A 23006-nucleotide genomic window follows, 5' to 3' on the forward strand; every position below is an offset into this window, starting at 1 on the left:
CCTGGGTGGGAATTCCCAGATATGCTCAGAATTAGTCCAAAATGACAAAAAATACACCGAACCCACAGACATTGGCAACATCATAGCTGACAGGTTCAGCGCAAACTTCTCCCCCCCTCCCCACCAAAAGGGCAAATATCTATCCCAGCAGAGTGCTGCCCCCTGACATCTCAGATGCTCAGGTAAGAGCCGCCCTCTCCAAAGCAAAAAACACAGCATCAATGGGACCAGACGGTGTCCTGGGCTGTGTCCTACATGAATTCCAAGAAGAGCTAAACCCAAATATAAAACTACTGTTCAATCTCAGCCTTACTACAGGATATGTACCCAAAGAGTGGTGTACAGCAACAGTGGTCCCTCTTCACAAAGGTGGTGCCTCAACGGATCCTGGAAACTATCGCCCCATAAGCCTGACTAGCTTGGTCTGCAAAGCTATGGAAAGGATCATCATGGACCTCATAAATAAAGATATTGGGGACCTACAGACACTGGATCCTACCCAGTTCGGCTTTGTTAAGGGCAGATCCTGCCTCTTAAACTTGGTCGATTTCTTTGAAACAGTCACCAAGGCCATTGATGAGGGGAAGGTGGTCCACACAGCCTACCTGGACCTCGCAAAAGCCTTCAATACAATACCCCACTCGGGCATTATAGATAATCTCACCAGCTTAAATATAAACCCCTATGTCACTAGATGGGTTGCAAACTGGCTCAAGGACAGAACCACATGGTTAGAATTGCTGGAGCCATGTCAGACTCCAAACCAGTTACAAGTGGCGTCCCACAAGGCTCAGTCCTGGGACCTCTTGTTCTGTATATATTTCTCGGAGGTACAGGCCAACACAGAAGGACTGTGGCTGACCAAGTTCGCAGATGACTGCAAACTGGGCACCATAATTGACTCTCCAGCTGACACAAGCATCCTCCAAAAGGGCCTCATAGAAACAGACAACTGGTGCCAGAGCCATGGCCTCAAGCTAAATGCCAAAAAGTGTATAGTCATCCCCTTTGGCAAAAACAAAGTGCCCACAAATTACCACATAGGTGGTAATCCATTAAGTACAGAAGAAGTAATTAGGGACCTGGGGACCCAAGTTGATAGCAATCTCTCATTTGACAACCACGTGCCCAAAGTGGTTAGAAAAACATTTTATACAGCCCACCTAATCATGAAGGGATTCACATCTAGATCAGGGGAGGTCATCGTGCCTCTTTACTCATCCCTCATCAGGCCCATAATTGAGTACAATGCCCCTTTTGGGATGTACCTTACCAGACACCTGCAGCAACTGGAAAGACCCCAAAAGTACCTCACCGAGAGGATCAAAGGGCTTAAAACAGATGCCATAGGCTGCCCAGTTAAAGAAACTCCAGCTCTACTCAGTGGCATACCGCCTGCTCAGAGGCGATCTGTGCCTGACGTATAAAGCCATGTCCAACCCGGAATTAATGGACATGCTGCACCTCAGAAAATCCAAATCCCATCGAGCTATGCACTCGAGAGACTTGAACCTCAGCACTGAAATAAATAGGACATGCTGGAGGGACAGATTCATAACCCAGAGGCTCCCTTCACTCTGGAATAAAATCCCAGTCCAGGTTAGGCAGAGTCCCTCATTGACTCTCTTCAAGAGGAATCTTGATGAGTGGATGGGAGACCATAGGTTTACCCTGGGCATCACTTCTGTGTCACTGTTAGACAGAGGCACAGTATACTAACCTCGAAAAAGGGCATAGCGAAATTAATTTAAAATGGGTGGCGAAAGCCAAACATACTCTGGCTAAGCTTATAAATGCCCTAGGGCAGATAGCCTAGTATGAACCTATGAACCTATGTTTCTGATGTTTGATCTATTATATATAAGGGTTTTGGTAATCATTTTTTTAACAGCCCTTATACTACCCTGAATAAAATCAATAAAACAAGCCAAAGGGTATCATATTTATATTGGCATAAATATTAAAATGCTCTACATTACTATACAACTGTTCACCCTGCACAAATGCATGGTGACTACGAATTCAGAAAGTACATCAAGATGGTATTAGATTTCGTATTAAAATGAGTAATGCACACTGCATTTTTCTTACTGTCCATATTTATTCATGCCACAACAGAATGCCTTATCAACATAATTTTTATGAAGAACAAAATTCTTCAACAAGTCAAGACGTGCCACAGGAATTCTGATTTCATAGTTGGTAGCATGCCTATAATGTGAAGAAATATGGAATGCATAGCATAAAAGATACTGCTAAAAACATTTTGCAGATTTGCTGCCCTGACCACATGTATTCTGCCCAATAATTACTTTATTGCTTCAGTTACTTGCTGATCTGTGATTTGTTTATACTTCAGAATCTAAATTTTGGAGACCCTACAAAGGCTTAAATTGACAATGCCATATTTTTTCCATAGACAAACTCCTGAAGCAGACCTCATTTTTTTCAGATACTTTTGTATATGCCCCTCTGCTTTGTCATGTAAACAATGCACCAAGGTGGGGATGAAGGAATTGTGGTCTGTTTTATAATCTTATTTTGTGAAAATAATTAAAAAATATGCTGAAGTTTGGATTCCACATTTTCTTCAACACAAATAAAAACTGTACAGTTTAATAGACAGTGTATTCTTCCTACAGTCTGACGATAATTGAAATGTTCAATATTTTAGATTACTATAGGAAGCAAGTTGTAATATTTATTTTATTTATTTTATTTTACATTTGTTGTCCGGGCTAGTCTAGCTGGATACATGTCCTTTTTCAGTAGAGTCCCAGGGAGATAAGCTCCAAGACATGGTCTAAATACAATAGTACAAGTTCAAACAACACAGAAAAAATATCAATATACTAATAAAAATAGCAACTTTAAAAAGGAAATAAAAAATCATCAACAATGGTATTAAGTAATTAACGGTACAGAGTTTGTAACAGGATATATATTATTGAGGACAAAAATCATAAAACAGTGAAATTTCAAGTATGGAGACATGTCAGGTTAGGTCATAGTTAAACAAAGGAAGTTAGGTGAGTAGTAATGTAGCAAAGGAGTTACTTAAGAAGAGAAAGTAAAAAGAGGATATAAAAAAAGAAAAGGGGTAGATAAGAAAAGTATGATAAGATGGAAAAAAAAGTAGCAGAGGCTAGTAAGCACTGGATAGGTTAGACAACTTAGTAGAGGTAGATGACTAGTCTGGTTTTGAACAGGGGCATAGCCAGTGAGTTTTGAGGAGAAGTTTAAGTCTATTTTTAAAGAGAGATAATGAGGTGAGTGAGGAGAGGTCACAAGGGAGAAGATTCCAGGATTTACCTACAGAATTAGAGAAAAGGGAATCCCCAGCTCTGTTGTTAGGTTTAGTGGTGTGGACTAGTAGTTTTTGAGATGAGCGTAAGGACTTCAGATTTGTATAGGGGGTGATTAGGGTAGATAAACTTGGAGTATTAGAGGGTTTATAAAGAACGTTGTGGGCAAGGGTGAGTTGGTGAAATTTAATCAGGTGTTGTAGTTCTAACCATCCTAGCTGTTTTAGGTTAATGCAATGATGGGTTCTGAATGGGTTGCCTGTAGCAAATCGTGCTATGTTATTATAAGCCATTTCCAATTTGTTGAGGCTATTCTTGGAGAGATTAGTAAAAATGGGAGAGGCATAAAGGAGTGTAGAGATCAAGTGTGTGTTGGCAATAGTAGTTTTAGCAGTGGGGGAAAGGAAGGGTTTTATCCTATAGAGGGCACCAATTTTTTTATTAACAGTCATTATGGTATTATTGATGTGGATGTCAAAGCTCAGATTTTTGTCAACGGTGACACCAAGTAGTTTGGTGGTAGAGTCAGGAGATATAATAGTATCATTGGTAGATGTTACTGAGAATTGGAGAGGGGAGGACTTATGAGTAGGCGTGAAGAGGAGAAGTTTGTTTTTTTTAGGGTTCAAGAGGAGGCAATGCTGAGAGAACCATTGTTCAACTATGTTGAATACTTTTTGGGTGAGAGCATGAAGGTCATGGGATGATGTAGCTGAACATAATAGTGTTGAGTCATCAGCATATTGTATGCAGGTGGCTTGTGGGATAGCTAGATGAAGGTCATTAATAAATATAGAGAAAAGAAGAGGTCCAAGTATGGATCCCTGAGGGACTCCTAAGGTAACAGGTAGAAGGGTGGATAAAGTGTTTTGCCAAAGTACTGCTTGTTGGTGGTCAAGGTAGGATTGGAACCATTTTATGGAAAGTGGGTCTAATGAGAGAGATTTCAGGATGTTTAAGAGAATTTGGTGGTTTACCATGTCGAATGCTTTGGACAGGTCAATAAATAGAGCAGAAGAAAGTTATTCAGGTTTCGGTGCCTGTTAATATAGTCAGTGAAAGACAAGAGGGCAGTGGTAGTGCTGTGTGAGGGTCTGAAACCATATTGACAGTTGGAAAATAAGTTATTTTCAGTTAGATGGTGGAGTAGTTGCTTATGGATACACTTCTCCATAATTTTAGCTAGGGGAGAAAGTAGGGCAATAGGCGATAGTTTGATATTTCTGTGGAATGTCCTCCTTTATGTAGGGGGATTATGTGGGAGACTTTCCATACGGTGGGGATGTAACCTTCAGTAATTGATCTATTTATCAATATGGAAATAGGATAGGCTATGGCCTTGGATGATATCTGTAGATATTCAGAAGGCAGGAGGTCTGCAGAAGGAGAGCATGGTTTCAGTTTATTCAAAAGGGTTTGAATAAATGAGGTTGTAACAGGTTTGAAATGAAAAGGGGGTGGTGGGGTTGAGGAGTATGAGGGTATTGTAAGGGTATTAGGTGTTAGTTGACTGGCTAGTAATTGGATAGTATCTGTAAAAAAGGTATTGAAGGTATTAGCTGTATGGATTGGATTATTCAAGTCTGTATTTTGAGGGTTTGGTGTAGTAGATTTACCTGGGTGGAGTAATTGCTTGATGCTGGCCCAAAATTTCTGTGGGTTGTTGTGATTAGGTTGTTGATATTGTAAGTAGTAGTTTTGTTTATCAGAGAGTATGGCCTTTTTAGTGTCATTTCTTAGCTTTCTAAATATTAGTTGGTCAGTGGTGTTTTTTGTCATTCTCCATTTGGCCCAGTATTTATTTCTGATGTGAATTTTGTGTTTGGTTTCACTGGAAAGCCATGGGGCAGGCTTGGCCTTAATTCTTATAGATCTGGTTGGATACTTTTAAAGGAGCTCAAGGAATGGAGCAACATGTTCTTCAATAGTTGTACTTGGTACTTTCCAAGTTGCAGTTATGCTAGGTAACTTCAGCAGCATATTTACTATTTTCTGGCTTTTGACTGATAAAGGAGGCTATGAATAAATCAGTTATTTACTCTTTTTAATTTGCTTAAATAAGCAATATATATTTTATTAGTTTTTACGTTACACATTTATTAACTGGGTTAGTGAATAGTTCTAAATGATTCTTTTCAGCACTGGCATGATCCCAAGACAGAATGAAGAAAGGAATGAACTTTTGCAATGCAAGCATTTTTGCATTTCAAGATAAACTATTCAGATGCGTGTTAAAATACAGTACAGTATTATTTCCATGAATGGAGATGACTCTGAGGAGTTAGAGCTATTGGGCTGCAAGGCTAAAGCCCCTCCAAATTATTATCTTTAGCATGCAAGTAGTAAATATGCTGAAAACAAAATTGTTTTGAAACAAACATTTGTCAGTATCTGTTAATTCCAGTCAGAGAATCAATGTTACAACCAAAGAGTTGGAATTTTATAGGTAAAGACAGCCTTATGCAACATACTTGAAATTTTGATCCATCAGAAAATGTGAAAGAGAGTTAAACCAAATGCAGAAAGGAAGAAGCATGCCAAAGGATTCAGTACTATCAGAAAATCTATTAATGTTTATTTGTACAAGGCACCTCTCTGAAATTTCAGCAAACAGTGTGATCCTGTTAAGAATTATGCAGTAATTAATCTCACTGTCTTTTGTGAACTGATAAACTTTACATGACTGGGAGCAGAGGGCAAACTTTGAGAAACTTTTGCATGGGCATTAAAATAAGAACATCATGAGCTCATGTTTGTATGGTTGTTCTCCAATTATGCACTAAGCGTACATATTAACAATAACTAGCTTTAGTCACTCTTTAGACAGTAACAGGGGAAGGCACAGTTATATGATAATTGTATTTCGTTAAAAGGTAACTGGCTGCTCAATATTTCTTATTCAGATTTACTTGCATATTTGTGCATATTTCTGTAAATTTAATTACCAGGATGATTTACATAATTTTATGCATTTCATTGTTCAACTATAAAAGTTTTTGACTGGCTGATTATTGTAATATGTAACAGCACAAAACTGTTTAAATAAAACTGTTGGCATCCAATCTCTGAAGACTTTTTGCTACAGCTGCCATAAAACTAATACAATAGAGTTGTCTTTAAGCGTGTTCAGTAATTGGGACCTTGGACTACAAGCCTGAACTGGCTGGCAGCAAGGTGGCACCATATATGCAGGAAGAGATGATAGCAATGAAAAGGTATTATGAGCTTTTTTCATAAATCACTGTGTGTTTGTCTCTCTCTGAGAAGTAATATAAGGTGAGACCAGAGCTGCTGGAAAGGAAGATCACACTGGTAAGGTATTATTAACTCCTACATATCACTACGTGTAATGTTTGTAATTGTATTTTTATTAAGTAGTACAGACCAAGAGATAATTATATTTAGTATGAAATCACTATAAGGCACTGAAGTGATAGATAAGAAGATGGAATCCTGGAAAGCCAGTTGACTTTACTTGTACAGTGTGAAGCTTATCTAGGAGTGGTATACACTGGCCATGTCCCACTTCCATAAAGCTTATGTACTGCTCTTAAGGCATCCCTACCAGTGCTAATGACCAGATAAAGAGTATAACACAAATGACTACTACACGGGGAGTTAGTAAACAGGACAGATATCAAGCATGATATAAACAAAATAAAAAAAAAACTTTTACAATGCAGCGACAGTATGGAACCTGCTGCACCAACTTATGTTTATGCACATTGAGAAAACATCTGATTAGCAGATACAAATATTTTTCGGTGGGAAAGCACCCTCCTCTACATCATCCACATCTCACAAACTTATACATACCAACTTCTTGGTCTTACAACACTGGTAAAGGTAGAAAAGTTCTCAAAGCACGGTACAGTTATCTCAGACAATTACTTATTTTACTCCAACTTGAAGTGAATTGTGAGAAATTCTGAGAATATGTATACTGATGACATGCAGGAAAGCCCATGTAGGCCTAGCATACCAAGTGGCCTGGAAAGCTGGTCATTCTGAGGTTTTTGTTAAAGTTATACTACACATTTCACAGTAGTCTGTACCTTTACTCACTGAAGACACTGAGACAATTCTGCTGTTATGACATTCATTTACTGCACACGAGGTTTACGTCTAGCTTAACAATGAAAGGTATATACATCAAGGAGGTACTTCAGCCTAGGATAATCAAGGTCTCTCACACAAAAGAAAAAGTCCCTATCTTTATAGTGTCTTTTCTGCCTGTATCAGCAGTTTTGAAAATTTTCCAGAATAAGTCTTTCCTTTCAAGCTGGTCTGCTGGCAGTTTGTTTTCCATATCTTAAACATTCTGTTCCTGATGAATGACTCATTTTGTCCTTGGTCTATCTTGCATATCATATTGATGAGACACAGCTGCATACAAGAGTTTGTCTTGACCTGCTTGTAGATAATACATTTCACAAGCTGCATAGTTTATAAGTGATAAAATATTTTACTTTTGATTATTATTAACAATGAATGCTAAGCTACAAGTTTTTGTCAAGTTAGTAAGCTGAGTGCACTCTACACACTGAATTGCAAAACATTTATTTTACATTTTCAGAAAAAATCCACTGAAATCCATTTTAACCGGTTCTTTTACTCTCACAATTCCCACTTTTTATTTAAAACGTGGAAAACAACTGTTTATCAATTTTTTCTTTAATGGTATACATTGAAACTTTCTCCAGTTTATTCAGGTTAACCATCATGATTTGCTGAAGTCTAAGTTTTATGCAAATGACAACTCAGGTAGCAATTTCAGATAGTTACTATGACTATAATGCCTAACACTACTAATACAGGATGTATTAACCAATTTAACAGGTTTTTCCCTGATTTTGACCAACCAGTAAAGATATCCCACCAAATGTGAGCAGCATCTTTTTTGGTCTTTTCAGCCAAACTAAGTAGTTTATATTTTGCAGTGATGCTTAATGCCTCATAATACAGAATACTTTTATTTCTTTTTTTCCAAATACTCTGAGAATTTTAGTATTGTTCATTATGTTTTTTAAATTATCTAAGGATACAGATAAATTGGGAAGCTGTATTAAGTCATAATTCCAGTTTTTAGACATATTTACTTCTTTGGGTTTAATAAACACATGGCTCTTATTATTCCATGTAAAGAAATCAACATGTGATAAACATCCTACAAAAGGTAATTTTAAATTATAACCTACATCTTGATCTGTAACCAGACAAATATACTGAGGAGCCACTTCTATAAACATTTGAAAATAAGAAGGCATAACAGACCATTTACACAAATTAACAGAATACTACAATAAACATGGTTCATAGGCAGGCGAATGCTGTTCACAAATTAGTCCATTTTGAGTCTGTGTACAATACTCAATTTTATGTGTTTTTCCTCTCATATCTATATAATTACCTTCATATTGTGGCAACCAATACTTATACCCTTCTGGTATGAGAAATATCATAGGTAACACAGTAAATTGTCACATAATAGTGGTATCAGTGACATTACAATGCATAAACTTTCCCTTACAATATTATGGAGTACAGTATGATACTTCAGTAAATAACCTAATCCAATTGGTATCAAGTATCCATTTGTTAAACAATTGTTGCCAAACATTTTCATTTTGTAACATAAGTTCAGTTTGTTCTGAATTTCCACATACAAAGATTGCATAGTGCATTTTGTCCAGTTTACAAAAATTGTCATGTTACCATTAAAGTTTAACTGATGTAGCTGCATAGCATCATAACTGTCTAAACACTGCTGCTGATAATTTATATTGTGCAGGTGTGTCTTCCATATTTCTGGATTCCAAGATGTTTGTAAATGCACAATCTGGGAGATATCTTTCCCCACTACTTTTAAACGATTAATTAGAATTTTAACATTAGCTGCATTAAATAGCTCCCATGCCTGTACCTAGACTTTTTAGCAGAGTATTATAGCATGCCCTTTTATATTGGCACCTGCCTGTGTTTGGGAATGTGATGTTAAAATGTACTATAACCTTTTGATCAGGTAGAAGGGATTTTAACCAAATGGTCTGTATGAACAGAGGTAGGTTTACCTGTTAATATTGATAGAACATATGACCAATGTATGCTGCCTGTAATGACTGTGGTATTAGTATATATTACAGAAACTTTAGTAGTAAAATTTAGTTGCACTTTTGTATTATTAGGAGGAATACTAATTCCCTGTATGGCATGATTACTACATTTCTTCACATAAGTGAAGACTACCCGTTGTGTTGATGGATAATTTTTTGAATTTTTTTTTTTAAATAAAATATAGAAAATTGACAACATTTAATAGAAACTTTAGAATCAAATTTAAGGGTTACCTTAGGACTATTTGGTTGAATGTAATACTGACCTATAACCACGGAGCAAAAGGTAACATTACTGGGAACTATATGGCCAAAGGTACAGTTACCATTAGATGGACAAGTGAAGTTGTCCTGTTGTCTTTGCCCACAAAAAAGATTTATCTTTGAGCATTAATGCCAACCTAGCTTTAGAGTATTATTGTCATTGTTTATTTTTTAAACTTGCATTTTTTTTTTTTTTTTTGTTTGACACCAAAGGGTTCCAATGAGTATAGTCAGTACTATAACAAATAGACTTTTTATTATATACAATAATATAATTTTTCCACGTAAGTGGCATTAATCTGTAAAGTTGTTTTGATAGATGTTTTAACTGTTTTAGACTTGGCATTTGCCGTGTGTCTACAACCGCCCCCCCCCCCCACAAAACATGAAGTCACTTAATGACTTTTAACTGATTTTTATGAACAAGAATTATTTTGCTCTTTTTCTTTTCTTTAACTTTGTACACTAAAGGTCCTAACTGAGCAATTATTTTAAAAGGTTCTTGCCGATTACTATCCCACGGGCCATCCGTCTGGAACGTCTTGATCAATACTTGTGTCCCAGAGGGAAGGTTTTCTTTTGGCATAACAGGATTTTTTGACTGTAATTTGAATGCTTGCATTTTTGATAGGCTTTGACACAATTTAAAAATATTTTTTTAACCATTGTTGATGCTGCACAATTTTTAATAATGTTCTGTTTGTACTAACAGTAGGATTGAATGGCAATTGTACAGGCATTTTTTTTTACCTAGCCCAACCAGTTGGTGTAGAAGTGCTGAAATGTAACCAATAAAGAATAGTAGCACAACGTTGCGAGTCCACAGATAAAATTTATTAATCCACAATTAGTTAAGCGCTTTCATCAAACAGTATGACTTCATCAGAACAGTTAGAATATAAAATTTCAGGCTTAAATAACTAATGATTTGAATTCATTGGTCTAGCAATTACCAAATCATGTTTCAAACATGCCAAGTCTCATGAATAATGAAACCAATATGCATATAGATCCAGCATTAAACGTGTTTACCATTACAATATATATGTGAAAAAACACATTTTTAAAAAAAAATATATATATATTTTTCTGTATAAATTATGATACAAAAATACAAAAAATAAATATTAACACTGTTGTAAAAAAAAATATTTTTTACTCCATATTAAAAATTACTTCATGACCAGATGGCCATTGTGTTATACTAGATCTGCCTTCTCTTTCAAAACAGGCATAATTGAAAGATGTTCATTGATGCCAGGGGCTTGGTCAGCAGCTAGTCGAAGTTGCCACATCAACTCCTTCTTATGCAACCTATTTTGTCAATCACCCCCCCCCTCACATCCTCTGTGACAAAATCCAAGATGCCAAACTTAAAACCAATAAAATTACTACACAGACAACTGTGTTTGTATAACGCATTAGTATTTTTTCCACATTTGATATCGTATAAATGCTCGTATATCCTGTTCTTCAACATCCTTTCCGTCTTACCGACGTAGAATGAGGAACAAGAAGTACATTTAGCAAGATACACCAACTTGCTTGGTTGGTGAAAAATGGGGTACGATGTACAAACCATTACTGGGTAGCACTAATCAGAAACCAGTTGATATTTCTGACTTTGGTAATACTAGGGTTGGTACCAATTTTCAACAGGCATGTGTAGTTCAGTTTAGTCCCTTTTATTCTCAAGTTAAAACAACTTTGTTAAAGAATTGGAATATTTTCAGAACCAATCCGGAAATTATCAGGGTACTTGGTGACAAACCAATTTTTTCTACCAAAGTAGGTAGTAACATAAAATCTTTGGGTGAGGTTCCTAGAAACTCCATTGGGAAACAGAGAACCACATATGGTAGTAAGCCTTGTGGTAGATGTCATTATTGTTGCTATATAATGTTGGAAAGTGACATTATTATTAACAATCTCCACAAAAGTCACATTTATTTGAAAAATGGAAACTGTTGTTCCAGCAAGTTGGTGTATCTTGCTAAATGTACTTCTTGTTCCTCATTCTACGTTGGTAAGACGGAAAGGATGTTGAAGAACAGGATATACGAGCATTTATACGATATCAAATGTGGAAAAAATACTAATGCGTTATACAAACACAGTTGTCTGTGTAGTAATTTTATTGGTTTTAAGTTTGGCATCTTGGATTTTGTCACAGTGGATGTGAGGGGGGGTGATTGGCAAAATAGGTTGCATAAGAAGGAGTTGATGTGGCAACTTCGACTAGCTGCTGACCAAGCCCCTGGCATCAATGAACATCTTTCAATTATGCCTGTTTTGAAAGAGAAGGCAGATGTAGTATAACACAACGGCCATCTGGTCATGAAGTAATTTTTAATATGGAGTAAAAAATATATTTTTTTACAACAATGTTAATATTTATTTTTTGTATTTTTGTATCATAATTTATACAGAAAAATATATATATTTTTTTTAAAAATGTGTTTTTTCACATATATATTGTAATGGGAAACACGTTTAATGCTGGATCTATATGCATATTGGTTTCATTATTCATTATTCATGAGACTTGGCATGTTTGAAATATGATTTGGTAATTGCTAGACCAATGAATTCAAATCATTAGTTATTTAAGCCTGAAATTTTATATTCTAACTGTTCTGATGAAGTCATACTGTTTGATGAAAGCGCTTAACTAATTGTGGATTAATAAATTTTATCTGTGGACTCGCAACGTTGTGCTACTATTCTTTATTTTTTTTTTTTACCTGTCATGACTTTAAAAGGTGAGATCTCTGTTTTATTGTGTGGAGTTGCTCTGACACCCAGCAAGATAACTCCTTTTTTCCTTGGCCTATCTTGCGTATCATACTGAGACACAGCTGCATACAAGAGTTTGTCTTAACCTGTTTGTAAATAATAGATTTCACAAGCTGCATAGTTTATAAGAGATCAAATATTTTACTGCTGATCTTATTAACAATAAATGCCAAGCTATATTGCCAAGTTAGTAAGCTGAGTGCTCTCTACATACTAAAATGCAGAACATTTATTTTACATTTTCAAAAAATATCCACTAAAATCAATTTTAACCTGTTATTTTACTCTCACAGTTTTGCAGGGGAAGAGGGGATTGGGTAGTGTCTCTAATCATTTTGAATATTATGTTCTACAGGCAGCTACTAAATTAATGTGCTGCTAGGGAGATTAGGCTAATATTAAGGAATTTATTGAAAAAGTTGTACAATACCAAGTCAAAGACCTTGGTTAGATCTACAAACAAGCTTCAAGACACACTGCTATTCTTTCATACTTTTTCAGTGAAAGCAGGTCAGGTCGGTCACCGCTGGATGTTTGGGGAGAACCCAAACTGTTCATCACAAAAGAGGTTTTACCTTGTATGCTAATTAAGTAAAGCAAGCATTGCCATTTAAGAGTGTATGCATCCTATGATGCTTGCATTTAGAGCCTTGTTCCAATGTGTTCTTTAAGACTGAATTGCTAGTGCCATTTCTGTTGAGCTGTAATCATGCACAGAATGAAAGTTAGATGTTGGAGTTACATGCTGGTATATTCTGATAATTCTAACACTGCCATTTGCTGTTACTGGATAACCAGAAATGTACTATGTGACATGGTAGCAGAACCAGGATCCTCTTTATGAATTAAAACTGAAAATGCCATACTAGTTACAAAACTGTGCCTACGAGATGAATTGTATCTACCAAGATCAGATAAAACTATTTTAAAAATGCTTTACTTCATGCATTTGTCATGTTACTGATGTTAAAACTGTCTAGCCTAAGGAAACTGAATTTTGTTCAAAATGTTTAAGTTTAACCCACCTGACCCATTTGACTCCTCAAAACCTTTGGGTGGCCTACCAGGAGACAAAAATTCACATGCTTTAGATAAGCAACCAAGCTAAGCAGAGAATCAGGAAAAAAATCTAAATACCTTGTTATTATGATGGGCAAATAGGTGGAGGCAATATACAGTTCCTTTTGTTCTCCGAGAGTTAGTGTTTCATATGATTCAAAAATTAATAAATTCAACTTCAAAAGAAACCTAATGCAATAAACTGCACGGTACCAAAATAAAGTAAAACTAGCAACACACGTACCGAAGCAGAAACACAGCTGAAGGACAATATTTAAAGACGATACTCCGATAGAAACAAATCAGATAAATGGACATGTTATGGACTCATTTAAAACTAAAGTTTAATAAAAGATGAGCACTTTTGCAAACAAGGTTTGTTTCATCAGATCACAACATACATAAAACCATCTCCATTTAAATACTTAACCCCAAAAAATGATATCATAAAGACAAACAATAAACATAAGTATCTATAATTACTAAGCAACCAAACACCAATCAAAACATTCTAAACCCTCCCACTCTAATAAAACTCACTACATACCTATAATCAAAACAACAATGAATTGACATAAAACCTTACAATCAAACCTAAAAAATAAAAAAAAATTAAAAATAGTATAAACATGCAAGGATGATGTAGTACTAGAGAATCATAAATGTATATATATATATATATATATATATATATATATATATATATATATATATATATATATATATATATATATATATATATAAATAAATATATACACACACACACACACATATATATATATATATATATATATATATATGTATATACAAATAAGATTATATTTCAAAAACATGATACAGGTAAATAAAAACAAGGCAACATCACCTTCCGAGTTTTTGTGCTTTCAGGACAGGTTTAATAGACAATCATTTAAGCCACAGCTCTGATCCACTCAAGTTCAAGATCCAATGCAGCTCTGCCCATTCAGTTATGTTGACCAGATCCCCTTTACTTACACTTTCGTAAATAAGCTCCATAACTAGGAACCTGAACTCGTGTCCATTGCCCTTCTCATGCATGTGTTTAGCAACGGCACTATAGTTCAGGCCCTTATGGGCACAATACAAATGGTCCCTTATCTTTTCACATAAGTGCCTATTGGTTTTGCCTATGTAAAATGACCTACAAGACAAACAATGAGCTACATACACTAAATTCTTGGTGTTACAATCAGCCTGCTCCTTAACCTCATATTTCATTTCACCTTGAGGGTAAATAAAAACAGTGCACTCATCGACGAAGGAACAAAAAGGACATGCATTACATCTCTTAGTGCCCAATTCTCTTCTAATTGTTTGCATTTCACCTTCCCTCTTGGGATAACAAAGTTTATTTCAATGACTTTGTATTTTTATACACAAACTCGGCTTAGGTCCTACCAATCTGAATCTCAGGATCTACCTGTAAAACATGACAGTATTTGTATATAATATTTCTAAGTTCCTGATCATCAGTAAAATATGTCAGGCTAAATATCATCCCCTGCTGTTAGTGGCAAGACTCCTTGCGCAATACAGACAGTGAAAAAAATATGATTTGCCCAAAGTACTCCTAACTTGCCTAATCGAATCCTGGAGTTCTAAAATGTCAGATTCCTTGTATCCTCTTGTTAAAAATTATTTCTTGACCTGATCTAATCCTGTGTCCAACTCTTCATTCTTAAAGGCTAACCTACTGGTTTCTCAACATCTGTTCCCTCAATATATTACAAAATATATGCTTGGGATGCATGCCAGTATGATGCAGGTAGGTCGGACGGAAACATTCTATCCTGTATAACCTAGTAAAAAATCCACCTGCATTGTCCCTAAGTACCTGGACATCCTAAAACTCAATCCTTGAAGTTGAATGAGTAGCTGTAAATTTCAAGAAACTGCTACTAGCATTTAAATAGTTCACAAATGTTAAAAGCTATGTCTCAACCCCCATCCAAAGCAGGAAGAAATAATCTGTGAAACGACAATAAAAGTACAGATAATCCTTACTTAACTGGGACCCTAATAAGTGTTCCTCCTCCCAGTCTACAATAACCAGGTTGGCGTAGCTATTGGTACAAGATGTGCCCATAGCAACGCCTGAGGTCTGTCTATAATATACTTTGTTAAATACAAATACATTATATTCAAGCACCAGTTCCAGCAAACAACAAAATCTATTTTCTGTGGACCAAAAGTACTTTTGTGGGTCAAAACCCTCTTCACCATCTCTAGCACCTCAAAGTTGGGGATGACTGTAAATAGAGAAGTTACATCAAGCGTGACCAAATATTGAATATGGGGTACAAAATCATTTTTAAGACCTACATAAAGGTTATGTAAAAACTATTTACTGTCACGTAACACCAAGCTATATTGTTCAAGCCTGGTCTTAATTGTTTTTCCATGTAGATAGAAATTGGCTCCATAAGCCACCCACTTCCTGCCACTATCAGTCTAAAGGGTGGGCAAAGCAGGTCCTTATGAACTTTCGGCAACCCATTCAAACTAGGTATAAGTGGATTCTTGTCTACTGGTCTAAATACTTTAATCCTGTTGCAAAGATAAAAAGCGCTAGTCTCTTCTCAAAAGTGAGATTTTTATACTTTTTCCTTTTATGTCCATTACCCAGTAATTTATAAATGTCTTCCTCACATAAACAAGTAAAGACCTGTAGAACAGGGTGACTCCGTGGTGTAAAGGCACTAGATTTCCTAAAAAAATGTGCTACTATTACAAGAATCTACCTTATCAAGCATAAGTTTCAATGTTACATTTCTTACAAACAGTCTCAAGTCCACTATAGTGTCAAGCATATCCACTCGTTGGGCCAGTATAAATGACAGTCCTCTATTCAAAACATTAATCTCAGCACCTGTCAGTTGTCTAGCTGAGATATTCCATACTAAATTCAATGGTTCTGGTTTCATATTTTCTTTAGGGTTCAGGTATTCCCTTCCTGGAAGACTGCTTCCACTTCATCCTGCCACGGTCCTCTTATCTCTAAGGAGTTCTTCCTTCTCTTGCAAAATGGTAATGGCAGTTGGAAAAATCCTGTTCTGAATTCAAGGGCATAACTTTCCTATGAACAACTGGTTCTGCCCTCTTAGAACTGTCCTGTGGAGCTACTTCCAAGGAACAACCATAGTTAGGAGTACTATAAACTAATTTAGTACCAGAAGAGGCCAACACTTCACCACCTTCATCAGGTAAAGGCGTCACATGGGACAACAAACTCTCCTTAACTATATTAGGAGGAATTCGACTCTTCTCTGGTTTAACAGTTACACTAATTGGGAGTGGCTCATAAGCTCTAGGGTCATGCCCTGTAAATTTAGACTCCCGATTTAATCTGTCCTCCCTAGGCCATGTGAAAACATAATTATTAGCAAAATCTTTTAGGTCCCTCTGCATCTTCTTTCTCTTCTGTTGCAATAACTTACATTCATAAAAGTAGACCTGATCAATGATTTCACTAAACTGAAGTTCAGCTAAATCACCATGAGTTGTATTCTAAATATCAGCCTACAAAGTCCATATTTTTTCACACAGTTCCTTTTCAACTGGTGCAAAAAAGTCTACAAAGAGTGTCATATATGAAAAGTTGGTATCCAAATTAATTTGTTGCCATTTGGTTAACAACTTGGGATATGAGTCACTGAACATTGGCATTGTGAATACCCGTAGTCCCCTTGGCATAATCCTAAGGGTGCAGCATGTCTCCATATGAAGTCAAATAAAGCATATCACCTCTTTCCAGGTTATGATCCAACTTCTGATTCAGAAAGTGGTCGAAAAGTAATGGATTGTTGTCCATTTTCATAAAATTCATGAAGTGATCAACTTCCCGGTGACTGTCACCCTTCTGTGGGGTGTAATAAAGTTCCACATCTAGCGTGAAGACCTCAACCATGCTCAAAGAGTTTAACCAAAATGTATTCAACTCCAAAAGTAAGAAAACAAATGCAATAAACTGCATGGTACCGAAATAACAAAGTAAACTAGCAACACGCGTACCAAAGCAGAAACACGAGTGAAGGACAATATTTAAAGATGATACTCTGATGAAAACAAATCAGATAAGAAATGGACATGTTAAGGACTCATTTAAAACTAGTTAATAAATTCAATTTGCTCAATTAATATTTTTTGCTAAAAAATATAACACATTAAAGGGCGTACATCTACAGGTGTGTTTAGGACAAAGGTGAATTTGTTGAAGGTTTTGTAAGGCACTTGTATGAAATGGCTGAAAACTGTGGGTTTAATGACAAAGATAAAATTGGAAATAGAAATGTTATTGGACTGGCTAATTTAGAAGTGTCCCAAAAGTTACAGCTTGAAGTGAATTCAATACTAGGACAATATAGTTTGCCAGAGATATGTAGTTAGATAAAAAGCAAAAAGCTAACAAACATAGCAAATGATGTGAGCGAGGTAAAATGCAAAGAAAATGGCAAGATGAAACAGCAGACAGCGCTTGGCAAATTCAAGAAGTGTGTGTATCATGCGGAATCAGAGCAGTCTTGCATATGGCAGAAGGTGTAACCGATGTAAAAGACTGTCATTTTGCTGTCATTTGTAAGACAAAGTTGATTTTTTCTGAAAATAATGTACAGAAAGCATTTTTTTTGGGTTCAGTCACCACTGGGCTTGATACTGAAGCAGACTGGTAATGAAAAGTCCTATTCATATAACTCAAGTGAGCTTCAAGATTAATGCAGGGACCAATGTTCCTGTGATATCACATGTGACCTTACACATGTTTTTTTTAAGTGTCTGCAATTGCATAAAGCATAGTCAAATTCATAGCTCTGCAGGCAAACTCGTGAACATTTGTAAATTTCTAGCCACGTCTGAGTGGAAAGGGCAGAAGTCTGAATTATGGGCTTAGATGCTGGATGGTCTTGCACATAGTAATCTGGTTAACAGAGTTGTGGCATGCAAGATGTGCTTAAGTGCTAGAAAAAATGAAATCAGTATAGATGTGTTATGTAAAGTTGGTCTGCTTAACTGTAAACCAATAAAAATTATGCTAAAACCAAATGTTATTCATTATGCCTTGACTTCACCCAAGAAGATGCCATTCTAATATTCTAAAAAAACATGGCTTTTGCTGTAGCAGGCAACTGAGTAAATGTCAGGAAACTCCTACTAGAACAGCTGAACATTGTTTGGGGTTAATCAGAGTCTCTCTAATTGATGGCAAGTGTGTATCCAAGAAGACTGAATGCTGTAATTAAATCAAAAGGTGCTTCAACAAAGTATCAGTTTAAGGGTGTGCACACTTATGCAACCAGTGTATTGTTAAGTTTTTTATTTTTTATATTTTTCCCCCCTAACTGATTTGTTTGTTTTTCAATTGAATTGTACAGGTTATAGGTCACACTAAAGGTGGGAAAAGTTTTGAAATGATTTATTGTGATCTCATTTTTTATATCACAAAAAACCTGGCATTTTAACAGGGGTGTTTACACTTTTTATATCCACTGTATGTATGTATGCATGTATATCCTGCATCCAAGAGTAGTTGTAGTGTAAAGGAAAGAAACAATTCTAGTAAAAGGGGCTTCATTTAAGAGCCTTGTTTTTGAAGATCCCCATCCTGAAAGCAGTGTTCTGGACAACAAACCAGTCTGAGTTAAGGGCAACCAGGTCTAAATCAAATAGAAGGGCTTTTTTGCCTTCCAAAATACTAGCTCAGTGGAATATTGGAGGCAAGGGTAGAAGTTCAAAACTGACTATGTAATGACAGACCATGTGCTGTCTACGCAAAACTATTTTGTGATTGTTCTTAATCCTGTTAAAATTGTTTTTCCTACTGACTCAAAATTGCAACATTAGTTACAAATGGGTGTCTTGTAGTTTCTTTCACATGTTCTAATTTAATTTCTAGTTCCAGCTCATGTGCTGCATGTGTCACCCAAATTGGATATGAAGGCAGAAGTTTGCTTCCTTACCTGTTTTATTTAACTGTTAAATGTACTTCATAAGTGATGCTTCTCTCTCAAGTGGCTGTTTCATAAATAATATCAATTGCATTTGCAAATGTGGATGTGAATAAGCTTCTTGATGGTCCCCATTGGTCGTAACCTTAGTAAAAACCTAAGAACCTACATTAACAATATGCATTGACAGGGTTGGACCAGATTATTAAATGTATGGTGCATATTTCGTAATTCTAAACAGAAGCCTCTTATTCTTTGAGGAAGGAGTTTTGATAAGTAAAATAAAGTGATACAATTTTTATATTGTGAATATGTAACCAAGACTAGTGCATTGTACTGCCATTTTAAGAGTTTATATCCCATACTGCATTTCACCTGTAGCCTAGTGCCAATGCATTTGCAATGACTGAAGTCTTAATATCATCTCTATTGAGCTGCCATTTTTTACACAATAAAAATGAACTTGTTTGACTAAAATGCAGGTGTTCCCTGACATTTCTGGCACTGTTGTTTGCTATTACTGGGTAACAAAAGTTGCACATCATGACCCTAGTCATGCAGACCTTAAGTTAGATGGAGCTTTTTTCAACAGTTTTAAAAGATGGAGATGTTTGAGATATCTGTACTTGAAGATGAGAGAGGGTCTAACTTCCTCTGAGGAGTGGAATATCTGTAGCAGTTTTTGAAAAGTCAGGGAAGAGCCCAGACAGGTTGAGTATTAGAATGGATATAAAGGTATTACAGATATTAAGAAAACCAGGTATTTGTTCTACTTCCCCAGTTAGTGTACAGTAAATTGAATAGGGATGATAGATTCTTAAACTCTAAGCACATAAATACTGCTTTCTATAGGAACCATATAGTATTCTTGCAGGTAAATGTGTTCCAACAACAGAGCAATATACGTCTGTCCTCAAGTCACTGTAACATCTGAATGACATTTTGGATAAAACAATATGTAAAACAGCTGGTGGTTGTCTGATTAGTCCTTGAACCTAGTTAGTGCTTGGAATTCAACCATCAGGGTTAACAAGCAAGAATATGTTACAATTCAAGCAAGCTAATAGAGGTGCATAAACCAATTTGCTTTTCAATTACTACAAATGCAAAAAAGTAGAATAAAATGCATTATTTAGTCACATTTCATTTACATATGGCCCTTTTCAGCTTTAAAGATCTGCTACCTGACTACTGCTTTAAATATTTTCAAACAAATTATGTAATACAGGCACTCCAAATACAGAATGAATGGGTAAAGCTGGATTTTTGAACCAGAATGTGTGATTATTTCATCACTTGATTAAATACATGTGTATGTACTGATTTGCAGTGTAATAAATGCTTAAATCTATGTTAAATCCTTCATGGAAAAACACTGAACTGACAGAATCAGTTTCAATGGGTGACCCATACAGTTGAGAGAAAAAAAAAGGACAGCTACCTTTAACTTTGTTGCAGACTTTCTTCCGGATTCATCACTAGATGATATATAGTCATCCTTGGAACTGTGACTGCTGACAGAAAACTGGGTTGACCCTAGAAGAAATTTTAAATAAAAGTTTTAGTAGGGTCTAAGTGTGTGTTTGCCTGTGTGTGTGTCTGTTCAGTTCAGACCTAGCAGTCTTCATGCTACACGCATTTAACCAGTGTTTTTGCTTACTCATGAAATGTGTAGTATAAGGAATCATCCTGGCTCATGGCCATGGCTGAAAGGCTTGTGTGGTCACAATGTTGTTTCTTCAGAGACACACACACAGGGAGTTAGAAAAGGGTATCTCAACCCCTTCAGTTGCTAACATAAACAATGTATCCTGAAATAAAATCTGATTATTAAAGATGCATATCTACAGTTAATACAAAAGCATCACTGTATAGCGTAATTAAATATACAAAGTCAGAGCCAGACCTTGGGTAAATTACCCTTGTGTAGCTCAAAGCATCTGGCATCGTTATTTACATCATGACATCTGTTTAGTGTAAAATATCTGGCGTCAGAAGGTCTGGTCATATTAAAAAATTGCAAATACAATGAGAGGCAAATGGTTATAAGAACAAGGCTTTATTGCAGAATCTCTTGCAACATAAATGTTTCATTAATTATGTAAAAACAAATGTCAGAATGATATTGCTTACTTAAGAGTATTATCACATTGTTGAATTAACAATTAAAATGTCATTAAAACAAGAGCCTTACATACATTGTACAGTATTCCACAAGGTAAACAGATTAAATGATGGACATTCCGCAAGCTTCTCAATTAATTATAACAAAATAAATTTCTGAAGTATGGAGTACAGAGCCCTTGCAGCTGTATGCATTCTAGGTAGGTTGCAGTTTACTAATTTCATCACACCCGTAAATGCATTTCCAACACAACGCTTAACATATCAGGTAATTTAGAATTATTTTCTAATATTTCATATGCTTTATGGGTAGAATACACATTCCTTTCAAATTTGGATGAGATGTACTGAGCTATTGCTCATCTGAAATATTTTACATCATAATGGAGGTATAAAATGTTAAATTATTATTACAGAACTGTCTCTCAAAAACAGGTACCAGTCGACACTGCAAAAACCTATGACTACATAATTTCTTGGATGAATGTTTACAATTTGTCAGTTTCTGCCATGAGATTCCCCTCACTCTAATAGCTTTAAATACTGTTCCAAGCCCATCTTAATGTCCTATAACATAATACTGTCTCTTTATGCCATTCCCACATACTATTCAGATAAAAACTTTCCCCTCCCCACTATATCTATTCAGTATATTTAAATTTCCCTCACTCCTCCCAAGTAGATCAGCAGCCATGGATATGCACTTCCCGACTCTCTCTGTGGCCTATCTGGTTGAGATGGGTATTCTGAGGCAATGCAGCAATTACCTCATGTACAGTGACAACCCACTTATTCTTAAAACAGACAAAGTATTCCAGAGGTATAAATACACTAACTGTGGAGGCAAAAATCTCTCATACAACCATCACTAGGTATAAACCCTTTTGTCACTCACTGGACAGTCAATTGGCTCACTGATATGACCCAAGAGGCCAAAATAGATGATGCCACCTCCACTAAGAGGCCAGATACTAGTGACGTCCCCAGGGCTCAGCATGGCATCTAGGTACAAAGAGGTCATTATCCCACTGTACTCTGTCCTTATCAAAGGAATCACAGAGTACAATGCTCCCTTAAGTATGTATCCGACCAGACATATTCAGCAACTGGAGTGACCTCAGAGGTTCCTTACAAAAGGAATACAAGGCATTACAAACCTGCTTTACAAAAAGTACCTTAAAGCCTTTTCCCTCTACTCAGTTTCCTATGGATTGCTGAGGGGTGATATATGCCTAGCTTACAAGGCATCTACAAACCCCAACAATTATGAATCTCTTGCATACTCATAAGTGAAGCAGTACCAGAAATAGAAGAACTAAGGACATGAATTGTGTCTGTGACAAGTAGAACATGCTGGAGAGAGACAGATGCATGTTCCACAG

At 36.0% G+C, this 23006-nt stretch overlaps 1 protein-coding gene across 10 annotated transcripts in view; it reads right to left on the reverse strand.

Moving 5' to 3' along the window:
* LOC122815864 (F-actin-monooxygenase MICAL2-like) overlaps positions 1 to 23006 on the reverse strand; it is a gene marked incomplete at its 3' end in the record, with an annotated part of 2588394 nt that overhangs the window by 25900 nt on the left and 2539488 nt on the right. For all 10 annotated transcript variants that reach the window (XM_044088691.1, XM_044088682.1, XM_044088687.1 and 7 more), the window contains 1 exon segment: positions 20942 to 21036. In XM_044088691.1, the coding sequence (XP_043944626.1) occupies positions 20942 to 21036 (95 nt within the window).

The sequence above is a fragment of the Protopterus annectens genome, chromosome 11.part0 (genome assembly GCF_019279795.1).
Source record: "Protopterus annectens isolate FY-2018-M chromosome 11.part0, PAN1.0, whole genome shotgun sequence".
In the NCBI taxonomy this organism is placed as follows: domain Eukaryota; kingdom Metazoa; phylum Chordata; order Ceratodontiformes; family Protopteridae; genus Protopterus; species Protopterus annectens.